Genomic DNA, 19,507 nt, shown 5'->3' with positions numbered 1-19,507 from the left:
TATATATATATATATGTAATCCCTATTGTAAAGATTTTGTGCTCCCTGTTAGTTGCGGTTACTGAATAATTTCTACATAACAACAACATCAAGTTGCCGCTATCTCCAAAACACCATTTTTCCAGGCCTTGAATGGTGCTACACAGCAGGGTTGCCAACTGTCCGAAAATTTAAGGACAGTACACAAAAAGGGATGTTTTTTTCTGCCATCCATAGTGTCAGTCAGGAAAAAGCACCGTCCGGGATTTTCTGTCATTCTCCCGAAACGTTGCACTGCGCACGTGCCAAAATGTACATGTGCAGTGCAAAGGGAGAGTAGGCCGCAGGCATATTTTCAGATTCCATGTGACTTCTGCGGAATCTGAAAACATGCAGACTGCCATGTGAATGACAGTCTGAGTGAGGTCGGTGCCGGCCCAGGAGTGAACCATTGCAGTCACCTGACCTGTCACTTGATATCACGTCAGTGATGTGAGGTCAGATAACTGGACTGATGTACTCCCAGGCTGGCACTGACCTCACTCAGACCGCCGCATGACCTGCTCCTAATGGTGAGTTACGTCAGCCAGAGCGGAGAGTGGTAGCGGTAGGATACCAATCTCCGCTCTGGGGGCTGTGTGGCACGGAGTACAAGGGGGGGCTGTGTGGCACTAAGTACAAGGGGGGCTGTGTGGCACTAAGTACAGGGGGGGCTGTGTAGCACTAAGTACAAGGGTGGCTGTGTGGCATCAAGTAAATGGGGCCTGTGTGGCACTAAGTACATGGGGGACTGTGTGGCACTAAGTACAAGGGTGGACTGTGTAGCACTAAGTACAAGGGGGGACTGTGTAGCACTAAGTACAAGGGGGGACTGTGTAGCACTAAGTACAAGGGGGGACTGTGTAGCACTAAGTACAAGGGGGGACTGTGTGGCACTAAGTACAAGGGGGGACTGTGTGCCACTAAGTACAAGGGGGGACTGTGTGGCACTAAGTACAAGGGGGGCTGTGCGGCACTAAGTACAAGGGAGGGCTGTGTGGCACCAAGTACAAGGGGGACTGTGTGGCACTATCTACAAGGTAGGGCTGTGTGGCATTATCTACGAGAGAATGTGTGGCACTATCTACAGAGGGCTGTGTGTGGTACTATCTACAGGGGGCTGTATGTGACACTATATACACATGGCGCAAAGGGGGCATTATTACTGTATGGGGGCACGGTTACTGATGGGGCACTTTTATTGTGTTGAGCACTGAGGGATCATTATTATCATCTGAGGCATTGTGGATTACGAGTTTGTTTAGAGGATGGGGTATAGGTGTGGACGGGGCTGGAAAAGCAAGAAACCAACATGTCATGTAATCACTATATTGTCCACTATATGGTCATTATATGGTGGTAATATTGGCCTTTGTATAGTGTTTTTTATTCGGTAACAGTATGGGGGTATTATTCAGTAACAGTATGGGGGTATTATTCAGTCACTATGTGGTTATGCTGTGGCGGTATTATTCAGTAACAGTATGGGGGTATTATTCAGTCAGTATGTGGTTATGCTGTGATGGTATTATTCAGTAACAGTATGGGGGTATTATTCAGTCACTATGAGGTTATGGTGTGGCAGTATTATTTAGTAACAGTACGTGGCATTATTTATTCACTATGTGGTTATGGTGTGGTGGTATTATTCAGTAACAATATGGGGGTATTATTCAGTAACAGTATGGAGGTATTATTCAGTCACTATGTGGTTATGGTGTGGCAGTATTATTCAGTAACAGTATGGGGGTATTATTCAGTCACTATGTTGTTATGGTGTGGAGGTATTATTCAGTAACATTAGGGGGTATTATTCAGTCACTATGTGGTTATGGTGTGGTGGTATTATTCAGTATCAGTATGGGGGTATTATTCAGTCACTATGTGGCTATGGTGTGGTGGTATTATTCAGTATCAGTATGGTGATATTATTCAGTCACTATGTGGTTATGGTGTGGAGGCATTATTTGGACCTTATATTGTTTTATTATTGGTCTAATGTGTCTATTGTTCAATGTGTTCAGTAACAGTATGCAGGTAATATTTAATCTGGTATAGTGGTATGATATAACTGTATATAAATATAGATCGTTTTTTTTTGTGTGAGAGGAGGACATATGCTTTGGGGCTTACAACACTACTGGATGGGCTAGAAAACGGCGATGCAGTTCTCCACACACCGCCTTCTGAACTGACTGCATTATTTATACAGTAATTCAGCATTTGGGGCCCCAGTTTTATCTTTGCCCAGGGCCACACTTTTTTTTTTTAAACAGGCCATGGCAGCGGTGGTGAGGGTAGAGTGAGTGGAGAATGAGTTGGACTCACCAATCACAGCCCCGCTTGCAGCTTTCCGACGCTATGTTAGCGGGGAAAGCTGCAACCGGAGCTGTGATTTGTGAGTCATTCCTATCACAGTGCACAGAGCCGCACCGTCTATGAGGCGAGATGAGCATCTTGCCTTAGGCGGCAGCCTGCTGGCTCTCTGAGGGGGCGGGGGCACCCCTGAAAACAGCCGCCACCGCCCTCTCTTGCACTATAATTTCAAAAGAGATGAATAGCCGAGTGATGACTTTATCACGCCGCTTGCGTCGTTGAAAGGCGCTGATTGGCAGGGCAGAATGACTTGCCCTGTCAATCAACACCTTTCGACATTCAGCCCCAACAAACCTGCTCAGAAGAGAACAGGTCTGCATTGCCACCGGACTGCGTGGGAAAGGGATCAAGGGGAGTATGTAAAGTTTTTTGGTTTTTTGTCTAATAAAAATATGAGTGCCATTATCTACAGAGGGAGCTATATTTGGGGCACTATATACAGGGGTGAGCTATATGTGGGATACTATATACAGGGGTGGGCTATATGAGGGACACTATATACAGGGGTGGGCTATATGAGGGACACTATATACAGGGGTGGGCTATATGTGGAGTACTATATATAGGGGGAGCTATATGTGGGCCCTATCTACAGGGGTGGGGCACTATATACAGGGGTGGCCTATATGTGGAGCACTATATGCAGGGGTGGGCTATATGTAGGGCACAATATACAGGGTTGGGCTGTATGTGGGGCACTATCTACAGGGGGAATCTATGTGGGTCACTATCTACAGGGGCATCTATGTGGGGCACTAGCCACAGGGGCATCTATGTGGGGTACTATCTGCATGGGGCTCTATCGTGGGCACTATCTACAGGGAGCATTGTGTGTGTGTGTGTGGGACACATTGTATGGTGCAATTATAATCGGGGAGACAGTGTATGGTGCTATTAAAATTAGAGGTGCAGTGTATGGCGTTATTATATTTTGTGACAGTGTGTGGCACCATGAGAATTTTCTTTTCGTTTATAGGTGCAGAAATGTTGAAGCTGAAGACATCTGAGCGGAATACTGCAGAAATGGGCTGAGGCCGGCAGAAGTCATCAGAGAAGGTCTGGACCGGATGGAGAAGAAAAGAGAAAAAGAACAACTAGTATCTGAGACGTCACAAGTGAGTCACTTAATGTAAATGTTTATTCTGCCTCTAATCATCACTGTAGTCACTGTATGATCTGCAGCGAGATGATGGGTGGTATGATTTTTTTTTTTGCGAAACAGCAACTCGCAGCATATCCTTACCATTGTTCGGGCCATTCTGGGAGCTGTAAATTTACGCTGTACAAACCTAAACAGCAGGGGTTGCACTAAATTGAGCTAAATTCGTGCTGGTGCTATATATATGTTATGGTCTTTGCTCTGGTGCTGTATATATGTTATGATCTTTGTTCTGGTGCTGTATATATGTACTGAGTTTTGTTCTGGTACTTTTTATATGTGCTAAACTTGGTTCTGGAGCTGTATATATGTACTGAGCTTGGTTCTCATGCTGTATATATGTATGGGCTTGGTTTTGTATATATGTACTGAGCTGTATATATATAGACTGAGCTTGGTTCTCATGCCATTTTTTATGTATGAGATCGGTTCTGGTCTGTCTATATGTATGAACTTGGTTCTGGTCTGTCTATATGTATGAGCTAGGTTCTGGTGTTGTATATATGTATGAGCTTGGTTCTGGAGCTGTATTTATGTAATGAGCTTGGTTCTGGAGCTGTATATATGTATTGAGCTTGGTTCTGGTGTTGTATATGTCAGAGCTTAGTTCTGGAGCTATAATTATATAGGATATATTTATAATAACAAAATTGCGGGGCAGATGGAATGGTTTTCAGTTCATTGTATATTTAATTGGAATTTGTCAGGTAGTTTTAACCCCTTGAACCATCACCATGCGGTAATACATGACCTGACAATATTTGCAAACATTCCCTTGTATGGTTTTTTCAGATGTAGCAAAATCTATGAAATAAACTTTTAAAACGGCGCACACTATATGCTAATTACTCATTGAAGGGTCAGGGGTGGTGCCGCTATCCTGAAGATTCAGAGTCGTGCCTCCAAACCCACCTTTCCATTCGTGATTCACATCCCCCTGGCGGTTATACATCCCTACCAGTCTCCTACAACTTTCTTGGATGCGCCATTGCCTTGAACTTCTTGGGCACACACCGTGCAGCGAGGTGTACTCTGCCAGGCTGCACTCTGCATGCCAGAGGAGTACAAGGCAATGGCGCATCTGAAAGAGTTGGAGGTGGCCGATAGTGATGTAGAACAGCCAGGGGGATGTCAATCAAAATCTGGGTGGCGCCATTTCAATTTTTGCCTCAGGCAGCAGAAAAGCTAGAATTGGCCCTGCACAGGCAATGATTTTCTAATGTGTCCGTATAAATTTTAATCTGTCCTTTGTTTTTTAGCTCAGTTGTCCAGAAATGACTGAAGTGGAGGTTGGCAACCCCACTACACAGGTGTCAGATGCAGGTGCACGCAACAAAGCTCGTTTCAGGGAGGAGTAAATGTTAAAATGGCAGGTGAGAACAATACATGATAGGCATAACTAACATAAGGGCTTGTCTACACGTAATGGATTTGCTGCACAAAATTTCTGCCGCGTTTCCGCTTGAACTAGCAGACAATCCGTTGCGAAAAAAACACACCATTTCCTGTGTTTTTAACTGCAGAAAATAGTGCCAATGTTGCAGCTTTCTTTTAGCCCCTTCACGACTGCTATATACGTTCTAACTTCTGATGCCCCGTGCAGTTAGCACGTATATAGACGTTTGCAGCGTGCATCGGGGTTTAATGAGTGTAGATCTGCTTCAGCCTGAGCAGCTCTGCACTAATGTTTCGGCTCTCTTTACAAGTGCCAAAACCTCTTTGACTAAGGCCTCATGCATACGACCGTAGCCATGTGCACGGCCGTGATTTTCGGGTCGGACTGCCGCGGAGTGTCATCCGCGGGCCACCTGCAAATCGCGGGCCACGCACATGGCCACATGCATTAACTTCTATGAGACTGGACCTCAAAACACGGCCGTAATAAGACGTGTCCGTTCTTTTTGCGGTCCAGGCTCTTGGTCCATGTACGGACCATGGAAACCACAGTCGTGTGCATGGGCCCATAGAAATGAATGGGGCCGCAATTCACCCGCAGATTTGCGGATGAATTGCGGCCACAAAAATACGTTTGTGTGCATGGGGTCTTAGTTTAATAAAACGAACGTGTTTTTTTAAAATAAAAATAAAGTTACAAGTGCAGCGCTGCTCACAATGAAGCAGTCTTTTCTCTCCCCCTCCTTCTCCCTCCGTGTGCTTCTGTCCAAAGATAACGAAGCCAGTGTGCTCATTATCTGGGCAGATAAGACACTAAAAGTTTTGCTTTATCTCTTTAGTCCTCTCCTCTCTCCTGGAGAGTGAAGAAGACTAACTGTTAAAGAGCTGCTACAGTGTATGTGTATACATACAATACATATATATATATATATATATATATATATATATATATATATACATATATATATATATATATATATATACATATACACTACTGTTCAAAAGTTTGGGGTCACCCAGACAATTTTGTGTTTTCCATAAAAACTCACACTTATATTTATCAAATGAGTTGCAAAATGACTAGAAAATATAGTCAAGACATTGACAAGGTTAGAAATAATGATTTTTATTTCAAATAATAATTTTCTCCTTCAAACTTTGCTTTTGTCAAAGAATGCTCCATTTGCATCAATTACAGCATTGCAGACCTTTGGCATTCTAGCTGTTAATTTGCTGAGGTAATCGGGAGAAATTTCACCCCATGCTTCCAGAAGCCCCTCCCACAAGTTGGATTGGCTTGATGGGCACTTCTTGCGTACCATACGGTCAAGCTGCTCCCACAACAGCTCTATGGGGTTTAGATCTGGTGACTGCGCTGGCCACTCTATTACAGATAGAATACCAGCTGCCTGCTTCTTCCCTAAATAGTTCTTGCATAATTTGGAGGTGTGCTTTGGGTCATTGTCTTGTTGTAGGATGAAATTGGCTCCAATCAAGTGCTGTCCACAGGGTATGGCATGGCGCAAGGAGTGATAGCCTTCCTTATTCAAAATCCCTTTTACCTTGTACAAATCTCCCACTTTACCAGGACCAAAGCAACCCCAGACAATCACATTACCTCCACCATGCTTTACAGATGGCGTCAGGCACTCTTCCAGCATCTTTTCAGTTGTTCTGCGTCTCACAAATGTTCTTCTGTGTGATCCAAACACCTCAAACTTCGATTCGTCTGTCCATAACACTTTTTTCCAATCTTCTTTTGTCCAATGTCTGTGTGCTTTTGCCCATATTAATCTTTTCCTTTTATTAGCCAGTCTCAGATAAGGCTTTTTCTTTGCCACTCTGCCCTGAAGGCCAGCATCCCGGAGTCGCCTCTTCACTGTAGACGTTGACACTGGCGTTTTGCGGGTACTATTTAATGAAGCTGCCAGTTGAGGACCTGTGAGGCATCTATTTCTCCATCTAGAGACTCTAATATACTTGTCTTGTTGCTCAGTTGTGCAGCGGGGCCTCCCACTTCTCTTTCTACTCTGGTTAGAGTCTGTGTGTGCTGTCCTCTGAAGGGAGCAGTACACACCGTTGTAGGAAATCTTCACTTTCTTGGCAATTTCTCGCATGGAATAGCCTTCATTTCTACGAACAAGAATAGACTGTCGAGTTTCACATGAAAGCTCTCTTTTTCTAGCCATTTTGAGAGTTTAATCGAACCCACAAATGTAATGCTCCAGATTCTCAACTAGCTCAAAGGAAGGTCAGTTTTATAGCTCCTCTAAACAGCAAAACTGTTTACAGCGGTGCTAACATAATTGCACAAGGGTTTTCAAGTGTTTTCTAATCATCCATCAGCCTGTAACACAGTTAGCAAACACAATGTACCATTAGAACACTGGAGTGATGGTTGCTGGAAATGGGCCTCTATACACCTATGTAGATAACGCATTAAAAACCAGACGTTTGCAGCTAGAATAGTCATTTAGCACATTAACAATGTATAGAATGTATTTCTGATTAATTTAATGTTATCTTCATTGAAAAAAACTGTGCTTTTCTTTCAAAAATAAGGAAATTTCTAAGTGACCCTAAACTTGTGACCGGTAGTGTATATATATATATATATATACGCACATATATATATTATATATACACACACACACACACACACACACACACACACACACATATATACATACACACACACACACACACACACACACACACACACACACACACACACACATATATACATATACACACACACACACACACACACATAAATAACTGATAAATATATTAAAAAATGACAGGTGTTTTTTTCACATTTTAAGTGATTTGTGTGCTCATAATACAATAATACAATTTTAAAACATGGAATTAATTCAACTATTCTAGAAAATTAAAGCCTCATAAGTCTTGTAAAAAAAAAACTAAGTAAAAATAGTTAGGATATTCAAAGCGGTTGCAAAGATATTATCGTTTAAAGACGGGCACATCAGAAATAGAAAATTTGACCTGGACACGGGCATCAATGACCCTTGGTCATGAAAGTGTTAAGCCTGCGTATGGTGATATTTCCTCTGAAAGATGCAGGAATTCAGTCCACTTTCCGCAGCAGTAATTGACATGCTGTGGAACTAAAAATACGCACCGCAGGTGAATTTCTGGACTGAAATTTTCCACAGCGTGTGGGTGACATTTGTTCATTCACACCCAATTTGCTGCTAGTCTATTCTGCTGCGTATTGTCCGTCCGCAATTCTGGACTGAAAATACACAGCGATTCCATTATGTGTGGACAAGTTCTAATGAATTAGGTCTTCATACATCTTTAGGATACATGTATACATAGTGGTAGTTTTACCGCAAATTGCCACGTAGAGCTTTACCACATGGATCTTTGCACACAAACGCTGCACGGCGGCTACATGTACAGGCACACTAACGCTACATTTTCTAATCTCTCCTATTAATGGTGTCCAATTTTTGTCATGCAGGAAAGGGGGTCTTCATAGTAAAAGGATCTCAAACATTATAACACACAAAAAGAGAACAGATCAATCAGATCTGTCACCAAAATGAAAGCTTCAGGTAAGTAGAAAAACAACAAAAAACAAAATCAAAACACTGCAAAATGTAGTAATATACCAACTACTATAATTGGAGTCAATGGTAGAGTGCTGACCCACTAAAGCTTAGAAGTCAGAGAACACTCAAGGACAGGAGCAGTATGCTATAGTTACACCTGGCAATGTCATTTATAGCTGAATTAACAGTTTTTGGTACAGGACTCCTGTTATATAAGTTTGATGGATGGATATTTATGCCACAAAGTACCTTCATCAGAATTGTGTGGGACATTGATGCATTAGCATGAATAATAATAGTGCTGGTCTTGTCATCACGAATTTCCTTTAAAAGAGGTGTTGGATCCCAGGTGTCATCAAGCATCCTGACTGAAAGACAGTCCTTGGAAATCAGAAACTGGCGAAGGAGCTTTTCAAGATTCAGAAGACCTGAAATTGAATCTCTTGTTATTATCAAGTATAGGCATTGTATTACAAACCCAACAAAAAAAAAAATCTAATTCAAGATTAAGGTGTTTAGGCAAATTTTTGAATTAGTAAAATGGAGCTATTATGGTCATGTAACATAATAGAGACATTAAAGGGGTTTTCCACCTTTTGACAACTGATGACCTATCCACTGGATAGGTCATCAGTACATGATCTGTGGGGGTCAGACACCTGGACCCTGCACAGATCAGCTGGTCCGGTGCCTCCATGCACCGGATGTACATGTCGGAAGCAGTTTGCTCCGGCCACGGAATAGCGGCCGAGCTGCAGTACTGCAGCTCTGCTCCTATTCAAGTGAATAGGAGCGGACCTGCAGTTCTGCAGCACGGCCACTATGCTATGTCCGGAGCCAACTGCTTCCGGGGCTCCGTACATAGCATTATGTGCCATAACATCCGGTGCCCACAGGCCCCTGGAGCGGATCTGCACTGATGATATACTGCACTGATGATATACATCAGTTGTCAGAAGGTGGAAAACCCCTTTAAATCTTTCTCTCAGGTCCACAAAATGCTAGTTTTCAAGGTGTACACTATAGGTCCTTAAAGGTGACAAATATTGCTGCATGTTACTGGGCTGTACAGGAGAAGTTGCCAAAATGGCGCCTCCCTCTCTGACATCACTCCTTGCTCTGCAGCTATTGGTTGAAGCTGTACCTTACAGACTTCCTGCTCTGCCCACTGCATGCACTCTGCACATAATACTGTAATACTGAGAGCTCTTCACCATTTTAGCTGCTTCCTCCTGTATTTGAACCAGAAAGTAGAGATCATTCTTTAAGAGGGTGCAGAGTGCTCCGTCTTAGTAATGACAGTATTATGTGTAGGGGGTAGAAAGAGTGGGTGTCGGCTGTAAAAAATAGCCAACATCCCACTGTAATGGTTGGAATCGGAGATAACTCAGATTTCGGCCGTTTAACACCTTAGATTCTGTGGTCAATAGCAACCATGGCATCTAAGTGGTTAGACAGAAGGAGAGGGCTCCCTCTGTCACCCCATTGGCGTTAATGGGTTGTCCTGGCAGCTGTTGGCCTAACATATCTGACACGTGTACGTGCCTGAGAGGCAATAATACACTGCAATACAAAAGTTTTGCAGTATATTATTAAAGTGATCAGAAGATTGCACATTCAAGCCCTGTAGTAGGACTAAAAAAAAAACGGCTACATAATCTGATCGCCGCTGTAATGTAGATAACAGTGGTTTTTCTTTTCAAAAACGATAAATTTTGAGCAAGTTATGAACAATTTTAGATTTATGCGAATTCGTTTATTAATAGACAACTATTAGATAACTTTTTACCAACTGGGAGTTGTAAAGAGAAGTGTATGGCGCTGACCAATCAGCGTCATATACTTCTCATCGTTCCAGCCCAGCTGGTTTCACTGCACACACAGCGTGATCTCCCTGTGAATGACAGCACAGCGTGATCTCGCGAGATCACGCTCTGCTGTCACTTACTCACACATTAACACCGAAGTGTCTTGAGAGTGAATGGACATTGCCTTCAGCCAGGATGCGAGGTCTATTCACACTCCTAACACTTCGGTAAAGTTCCTGTGGGACTTACTCACACAGCACATCGTGATCTCGCGAGATCACGATGTGCTATGATTAAGTTCCACAGAAACTTTACCGAAGTGTCGGCAGTGTGAATAGACCTCGCATCCTGGCTGGAGGCAATGTCTATTCCCTCTCAAGACACTTTGGTAAAGTTAATGTATAAGTAAGTGACAGCACAGCATCATCTCGCGAGATCACGCTGTGCTGTCAGTCATAGGGAGATCACGCTGTGTGTGCAGTGAAACCAGCTGGGCTGGAATGATGAGAAGTGTATGATGCCCAGTTGGTAAAAAGTTAAAAAAACACCCAGTTGTCTATTACGAAACGAATTAGCATAAATCTAAAATTGTTCATAACTTGCTAAAAATATTTTTCAAAATAAAAATCACTGTTGTTATCTACATTACAGCGCCAATCACATTATGTAGGAGATAGGGCACTTATAATCTGGTGACAGAGCCTCTTTAAAGCAAGAAATCAATCAAATTCATTTTCCTCCATTAAAAATACACTTTTAGTGCAATTATCATATTTGGTATCGCCACATTTGTAATGACCCCTTTAAATAAAGTTAAGAGGTGAAAGATGCAAAGAAAATTGTAAAAAACAATGGTAGAATATCCGGGTTTTTTTTCTATAAACCCCCTTAAAAAATTTTTGGAGGAATTTTAATTTATATGTACCCCAAAATGTTCCCACTGAAAAATGTAACTCATCTTGCAAAAAAAACAAGCCCTCATAAAACTACGGCGACGGAAAAATAAAAAAAAGTTACCGCTCTCAAAAAATGTTTTTCTAGGAAAACTGTTTTTATTGTGTAAAATATAAAAAAAAAAAAAAAGTACATATCTGGTATCAGTGTAAATATAACGACCTGTAGAATAGAGTAAAAATGTTATTTATATCGTACGATGAATGGCGTGACAAAAGTAAAACAAAGAAAAGGAATAATTTGTAAAGGATCTGCCAGGCACAGCGGGGTTAACTCCCAGAACTAATCAGTCAGCACCTGAGAATACATCCCTGAGACTGACTCCTGCTTCCACCATTCAGGCTGGCAGGCTTAGGAGTGGGAGAGCCTATCGTAACCTGGCCAGACTCAGCTAGCTCCCGCCCTCGGTCTATTTAAGCCTGCACTTCCTGTCCCTCGGTGCTTGTTATTGCCTTTGTTTCTTTCCTTGTGGTTCCTGGCCCAGCTACAGCTCCTGCTATTTTTGATCCTGCTCCATACCGACCCTGGCTTACCGACTACTCTTTTGCTTTTCGTTTTGTACCTCGCACACTCCTGGCTTGACTCGGCTCGTTCACCACTCTGGTTGCTCACGGTGTTGCCGTGGGCAACGGCCCCTTTTCCTTGCTTGTGTTCCTTGTATGTTTGTCGTGTTTGTCGTGCACTTACTGAGCGCAGGGACCGCCGCCCAGTTGTACCCCGTCGCCTAGGGCGGGTCGTTGCAAGTAGGCAGGGACAGAGTGGCGGGTAGATTAGGGCTCACTTGTCCGTCTCCCTACCCCCTGCCATTACATAATAACAAGCCCCGAGGGACAGGAAGTGCAGGCTTAAATAGACCGAGGGCGGGAGCTAGCTGAGTCTGGCCAGGTTACGATAGGCTCTCCCACTCCTAAGCCTGCCAGCCTGAATGGTGGAAGCAGGAGTCAGTCTCAGGGATGTATTCTCAGGTGCTGACTGATTAGTTCTGGGAGTTAACCCCGCTGTGCCTGGCAGATCCTTTACATAATTGCTGTTTTGTTATCCCCCAAAAATGTTTTATAATACTTTATCAATGACTCATAGCTACCCCAAAGTGGTACCTCTTAAAAATATATCTTGTCCCGCAAAACATAAGCCCTTGCACAGCTACGTTGGCAGAAACGTAAAAAGTTATGGCTCTTGGAATTAGACAATGAAAAAAAAAAACAAAAAACCAAAAAACTGGTGTGTCCTCAGGGCGAAAACAGCTGCGTTCTTTAAGGTTTTAGGGGCAGCATGAAAACCATTAAATGATAGTCCTCAGTAAGTAGTATTGTTTGCATGCACTTTTTAGGCAAGCTTGGCAGCAGCAGGCATCCTTTTACAAAAATGGTGGAACAAGAGCAGATATGAGCCAATCATTGACACTCCCTTACAGTACATTATTAAAGGCTAACTAAACTTTTAAAAAAACTTGTCACATCATAGTGAAACGTCAGAAATTCTGATGGGGGTCTGAGCACTGAGACCCTCACCGATCGCTAAAAAAGGAACGGCAGAAGCTCTTGGATGAGCGCTGTGCCACTTAGTTTCTGATAAAGTCTATGTGCACGTACACCGTTCACTCTGCATTTTGAGGACGGCCTTCAGAAACTAAAGTGGCACTGGACTCAACGGAGCGCCTCTGCCACTTCATTTTAGCTAGTTGTGGGGGTCTCAGTGCTTAGACCCCCACAAAAAAAAAAGTTCTGACATGTCACAATAACGTAAAAAGTTTTTTAATGAAGTTTAGTTACCCTTTAAATCACATTGTACAGTCTGGTATAACTATCTCCACTGAGAAATAGGTGGAAGGGAACCGGCTAAATGCTTCAAAGAGTCCACCAACGATGACAAGGCATTGCTAATGTAAGGCCCGGGAGAGCTGCAGTATGTCATAATAGACCTTAACATTCATGTAGCAAACTTATCATTTTTATCACCGGCATTGTCCACTATATTGTGAGCATATGTGTAACTTTTGTCAAATAAAAAATTGGTTGTTAACTATGAGTCTGTATGTTACCAAGAGATCATGACATCCATTTTTTTCTAGTAAAGGTAAATATATATCCATATATCCACGTTATAATATTACATTAAGCTTGGTCTATACCTTACACTTTTTTTTTTTTTAACAATTTTTTTTTTCTTTTTATAAGAACCTCACATTCTAATATTCAGAAAAATGATACAACCTCTCTTGCAAAGCTTTTTTCTTTCAACAGGTAGGAATTTCTTTAAGTCGGTAAGTGCAACATTTTTTTTTTTATCCAGACCCATCCATGCGTACCAACCATGAAAGAAGGGGCCCATCCCTGATGGCTATTGCATTGCGAGAAACTGTACAGTACTCCCTTCTCTAGAGGAACTATATTATTAGCAAGCATAGAAATGGGGAACTGGCCCAAGGATCATGGGGAGGACGTGGAGGGAGGATAAAAAACGAGACCCTTCTGTCCCGGTTGGAAAACTGAACACTGTAATTGTGGTACCATTTACATTTTTGCAATGGGGCCCTCTCTATTCTATGCAGACCACTGGATGTGGCCCTCACACACAGACACAGATTTTCAAAGCTGAACTTTCTTATCCCTTAAGGTAAAAAAAAAATCTATGTTACAAATCAGAACTAATAAAATGAGTCTCACACCAACATAATAGTATTGTTTGTGGGGTGAATTTTACTCTGTAGAGTAAAGAGCAAAATATTATAGAAAAAAGGAGATCCATAATGTATGTCACTTTTACTTATTTAATTTCAGAAATAGGACTTTTGCAAAACCAGTTCCTAGAGCAACATAGTTTAAAGTGATGCTCCACTTTTGATTCACACTGACCTCATAGTCAACAAATGTAAAATCTAGCACTTTTATCATATATTTTCATCACCCATTTTGCCGATTTGACTTATCTCTTAGTTTGCTTTTATTCTACCCATAATACAATAAAAAAAATTTCTGTCTGGAAACCATCACCAAGTTGGTTAGTTGCTGGTGATAGATCTTTGTGGCCTTATTTTTATTCTAATTGTGGCTTATATGACAGTTTATCATATGAGTATATGATATGTGGATCTGGTATTCATATTAATGAAGTGAGCAGCAGGGGTTATAGTACCATCAATTAGATGGGCAGAGCATTCACTAAATTACCCTATACTGTACACCTCGAAATAAAATTTACAAATCTGTCAGCAGCAGCTTCATAGTAACATATGGATATTTTTTTTATATAAAGTTATATTTGCTGACTATACAAATAATGTTGGTGGAGATTTTTTGCTCGCAGGGGCATGCACAGAAATCATAGGCCCCATAGCAAAACTTAGTATCAGCTCCACCCCCAGTTAATATGTACCATCATATCATAACAGATCTTTATAGGGGAGAGCTCTGTTTATACTGATGTCCTGTGCAAGTGGCATGCCAGTATCTCCCTCATTTGCAGCATACAGAGTGCACTACGTGTAAATGAAAAAATACAAGGTGGACGTTTTCTAACACTTTTCTAAGTAGAAAGTGGAGGTGCTTCATAAATATAGCTTTCAGCCTGAACACCATAATTTTTATCAATTTACACCAGGCTATGGTATAAATACATTTTTAATCCCTCCTATACAGCTCTACACCCCTGCTCCCCTACAAACAGTACATAATAAAACACTGGCTACCTGCAACCCCCACTAGGGGGAGCTCACTGTATATGAAATTATACAGCTATTATTGACCTACATGAAATCTGTAAAAATCTCTATGAACTGGGCGCCCCCTAATGGTGGTTGCAGGAAAATGCTATTACTTCTGTCATGAAGCAGGAGGAGTTCAAGGCAGGACCCGCCTCTCACCATGGGCCCCATAGCAGCGGCTGGATTCCTCTTTGGCGAGAACCCTACTAGTTGAAACATTTGAAATTCTGTCAGTTGCTTCTCTGCTTAGCAATGAAATACAAATTGACACTTGATCGACATGTGTCTTATGTCAACCTATTAGTAACTATGTCAAATTTTTAAATACAAGAAATTTTGACAAAATTTTCTTTATGTAGTCTGTTGCTAAGAAGTCAATAGGAAACAGCTGATAACATTTTTAAATGGCACATGGGAAATCTTAGCAAGACTGAACCTACGCTGTCCGTTACACCTCTGTTAAAGAAGAAATGATTATTAGATTAATGGATGGATATACCTATAGGCACATGAGGGCGACAACTAAAGGGAGAATTTACATGAGTAAACTGAACAGTGTGTATCTATATGTAAGTGAGGTACATTTATATAGAGTGCTGTAGGAATAAGAAGATGACACCCAGAGAGAGACAAGGACAAGGCTGTAGAGAATGAGAAGTGCACACAATGTTCTGCTTTATTTATCAGACAAACATATTAAAACTATACATAACTTAAAAGGGTTGTCCCAGAATCGACAATTACCACCTATCCACAGGACCCATCGTTGGGACCCCCACTCACCTTTCCATTCAATGTCCTTCTCACTGCGGTCGAACAGTGAGGAGGAACAGGCGGTTTAGGACCCACCAATCTCGTAATCAGTTAGGCTCCCAGCAGTGGGGCCCCCAGTGATCAGGCAATTATCACCTATCCTGTGGATATCTCGTTAAGATGTGGTCTACTTGATGTGCGGAGTCTAAGGGTATGTTCACACGCAGTGGTTTCAGACGTATTTTGTGGTGATTACGCCTCAAAAAACGCCTGCAAAAACGGAAGCTGAACGCCTTCAAACATATGCCCATTGAAATCAATGGGAAAAACAGCATTTAGTTCATACGGGGCGTCTTTTTACGCTTCTGTATTAAAAAACGTAGAATAAAAAGACGCTCTGTAAAAAAAAATAAGCATGTTACTTCTGGAGGCGTTATTTGGAACCGATTTTCCATTGAACACTATGAAAAACGCATAAAAAACGCCTCAAAAGAAGCGCCAAATTAAAAGAAGCTTCATTTTCAGCTTCAAAACCGCCTGAAAATCAGAGGCTGTTTTCCCTTGAAAACCGCTCCGTATTTTAAGAAGTTTTTGGTCACTGCGTGTGAACAAACCCCAAGGCTGTATTCACACGAGCATGTTCGGTCCGTAAAGGACGGAACGTATTTCGGCCGCAAGTCCCGGACCAAACACACTGCAGGGAGCCGGGCTCCTAGCATCATAGTTATGTACGATGCTAGGAGTCCCTGCCTTGATGCAGGACAACTGTCCCGTACTGTAATCATGTTTTCAGTACGGGACAGTAGTTCCACGGAGAGGCCGGGACTCCTAGCGTCGTACATAACTATGATGCTACGAGCCCGGCTCCCTGCAGTGTGTTCGGTCCGGGACTTGTGGCCAAAATACGTTCCGTCCTTAACGGACCGAACATGCTCGTGTGAATCCAGCCTAAGGCTGGGTTCACACTGGGCGGATACGCTGCGTAAAAACATGCAGCGTATCCACCCTGTGTGCCGCAAGGAATTACGGGCGAAAAAGTGCACCAAACTGTTGTGCAGGTTTTCGCCTGGAATGTCGGCTGCGGAAAACTGCTGCATTAACCGGCCTGCTAGTAGGCCGGCATCCTGGGATGTTTCATCCCAGGAGACCGCTGCAGCCTGTGATTGGCTGCAGCGGCAGACAAATGGGATGAAGCGTCATCCCAGGAGGCCGACCCTCTGACGCCATACATTTCCATCATATCAGCAGCGCATCTTCCTGTTTACATAGGGAGATGTGCTGCCATCAGTAATAATAATTTGTGCTGCATAAACGATACGATCAGCCAATGAATGAGCATCAGCAGATCATTGCCATGTATACACAACTGTATATTCCTAATAACAATGTCCAATAGATGGTATCTGCAAGATCATTACATTACAGTACAAATAGTCACCCATGAGAATATTAAATAGTCAATAATCATATTCTAGCAGCAACTGCTGAGAACCCAAGTAATAAAAGAAAATAATAACCCCATGATCTCCATTGATCTTGATGTTTAACGGGTTTCAATCACAATGGATAACACTCTAAGATAAATCTTACCAGGACCTCCATTATAGCCTACAGACACAAATTAATTAGCGGGGTGCTTTTTTCTAAGACGCTTTATGTTACACATTACTGACGCAAGGCCCAGACCCCCACGGTTCTACTGAACAGATCCTATATCACCATAGAACCCTATAGTGATCTAAATTCGGTTTAGTACGCCCGCAGGGGATGGGTATTGTGGAAGCAGACGTTCGTTATCTTAATTAGTAAAGATTTTTTACTTTCATTCCGCCTAATCCTTGTGAATCAGTACTGCTTTGACCTAAACTACATCTCTGGAAGGCTTGACCTTCAAAATATATTGCTATCGAGCAGATAAACACGTTTCTAATGCCACATTCAGGTTGAACTAATTGAATTGAACTAAGGCTCTATTCACACGAGAGGGTCGGAGTGTCGGCTGTTTTTCCCAGCCATTTTGCATCAGTTCCGTTTCTGTTGCGGGCCAGGTTTCCGTTTTTAACAGCCGATTTTGACCCGTTTTGCATCCGTTTTTTTCCCTGTCCTTTTTAAAAATCGGATGAATTTAATTTGTACATTTTTTGCCACACACTGCCCTCTGTAGATACTGCCCCAGCCCCACTGTAGGTAGTGCCACACAGCCCCCCTTGTAGTTAATGCCACACAGCCCGCTGTAGGTAATGCCACACAGCCCCTTGTAGGTAATGCCACACAGCCCCCCGTAGGTAATGCCACACAGCCTCTTGTAGGTAATGCCACACAGTCCCCTGTAGGTAATTACACACACTACCTTCTATAGATACTGCCAGAGCCCCCCTGTAGGTAATGCCACACAGCCCCCTTGTAGTTGGTGCCACACAGACCCCCTGTAGATAGTGCCACATAACCCCCCTGTAGGTAATGCCACACAGCCCCCCTGTAAGCAATGCCACACAGCCCCCCTGTAAGCAATGCCACAAAGCCCCCCTGTAGGTAATGCCACACAGCCCCCTTGTACACAGTCACCCCCCTATCTTCAAGTATATGGACAGTGAAGTGAAGACTTCTCCTGGAGCGGAAACACCGGCCACATCGCCGGGGATTCCGCTTCAGAAGTCCCTAACGTCACTGTGTCCATATATGGACGGTGAAGTTAGGGACTTCACCTGGAGCAGAATCCCCAATCCCCGGCCACAGTGTTGCCGAAGCTGTGGCCGGGTATTGGGGATTCCGCTCCTACATGGAGCAAAAAAATACCCTCCTCCTCTTCACATGCACTTTACACTGTGAGGAGGAGAAGGAGAGAGAGCAAGCGACGGAATACACGGCCGTCACTTGGAGCACATTCAAGTGATGGCCGTGTATTACCCGGCCTCATAGACTTCTATGGGAGCCGGGCGGCCGAGAGAATGGCCGAAAACAGCCATGTCCAAATCGGTCATGTGAATAGCCCCATTTGGGGTCTATTGTTCCTACTGCAGCCGTGTGATGGCCGTTTTTTGAAACGCCATCACACGGCCGGCAAACCCTGTCGTGTGAACAGGGCCTAAAGCTCTATTCACACGACAGGGTCCGAGTGTCAGCCGATAAAAACAGCTGTTTTGGTCCGTTTTTCTCGGCCGTTTTGCATCCGTTCTGTTTTTGTTCCGGGCTGTGTTTCCATTTTTAACGGCCGATTTTGACCCGTTTTACAGCCGTTTTTTCCCTGTACGTTTTATAAACTGATGAATTTAATGCCACACACTGCCCCCTGTAGATAATGCCACACACTGCCTTCTGTAAATAATCCACACACTGCCCTCTGTAGATACTGGCACACAGTCCCTTATAGATAGTGCCACACAGCCCCCTGTAGATAGTGCCACAGTGCTCCCCGTAGATACTACCACACAGGCCCCTGTAGATAGTGACGCACAGCCCCCTCGTATGTAGTACCGCACAGCCCCCTTGTAGGTAGTGCCACACAGCACCCTGTAGGTAGTGTCACACAGCACCCTGTAGGTAGTGTCACACAGCCCCCTTGTAGGTAGCACCCCCCTGTAGATAGAGCCACTGTAGAAGCGGAATCCCTCTGAATGGGGAATCCGCTTCAGGAGTTGTCCCTGGTGTCACTGTCGATTATATATGAATCGTGAAGTCAGGGTCTTCTCCTGGAGTGGAATCCCCGGTCAGAGGGATTCCGCTCCCACAAGGAGCTACAGTGGTGCTATTTACAGGGATG

At 43.2% G+C, this 19,507-nt stretch overlaps 1 protein-coding gene across 3 annotated transcripts in view; it reads right to left on the bottom strand.

Moving 5' to 3' along the window:
• The window catches only part of GRIK4 (glutamate ionotropic receptor kainate type subunit 4), a 289,366-nt gene that overhangs the window by 93,202 nt on the left and 176,657 nt on the right, over positions 1-19,507 (bottom strand). For all 3 annotated transcript variants that reach the window (XM_075840105.1, XM_075840106.1, XM_075840107.1), the window contains exon 6: positions 8,779-8,957. In XM_075840105.1, coding sequence (XP_075696220.1) covers positions 8,779-8,957 — 179 coding nt within the window. The remainder of the gene's footprint in view (positions 1-8,778; positions 8,958-19,507) is intronic.

This window comes from Rhinoderma darwinii, chromosome 10 (assembly GCF_050947455.1).
Source record: "Rhinoderma darwinii isolate aRhiDar2 chromosome 10, aRhiDar2.hap1, whole genome shotgun sequence".
Lineage (NCBI taxonomy): Eukaryota > Metazoa > Chordata > Amphibia > Anura > Rhinodermatidae > Rhinoderma > Rhinoderma darwinii.
The sequence above is the reverse complement of the archived record's forward strand: the minus strand, read 5'-3'. Positions and strand labels throughout refer to the sequence as shown.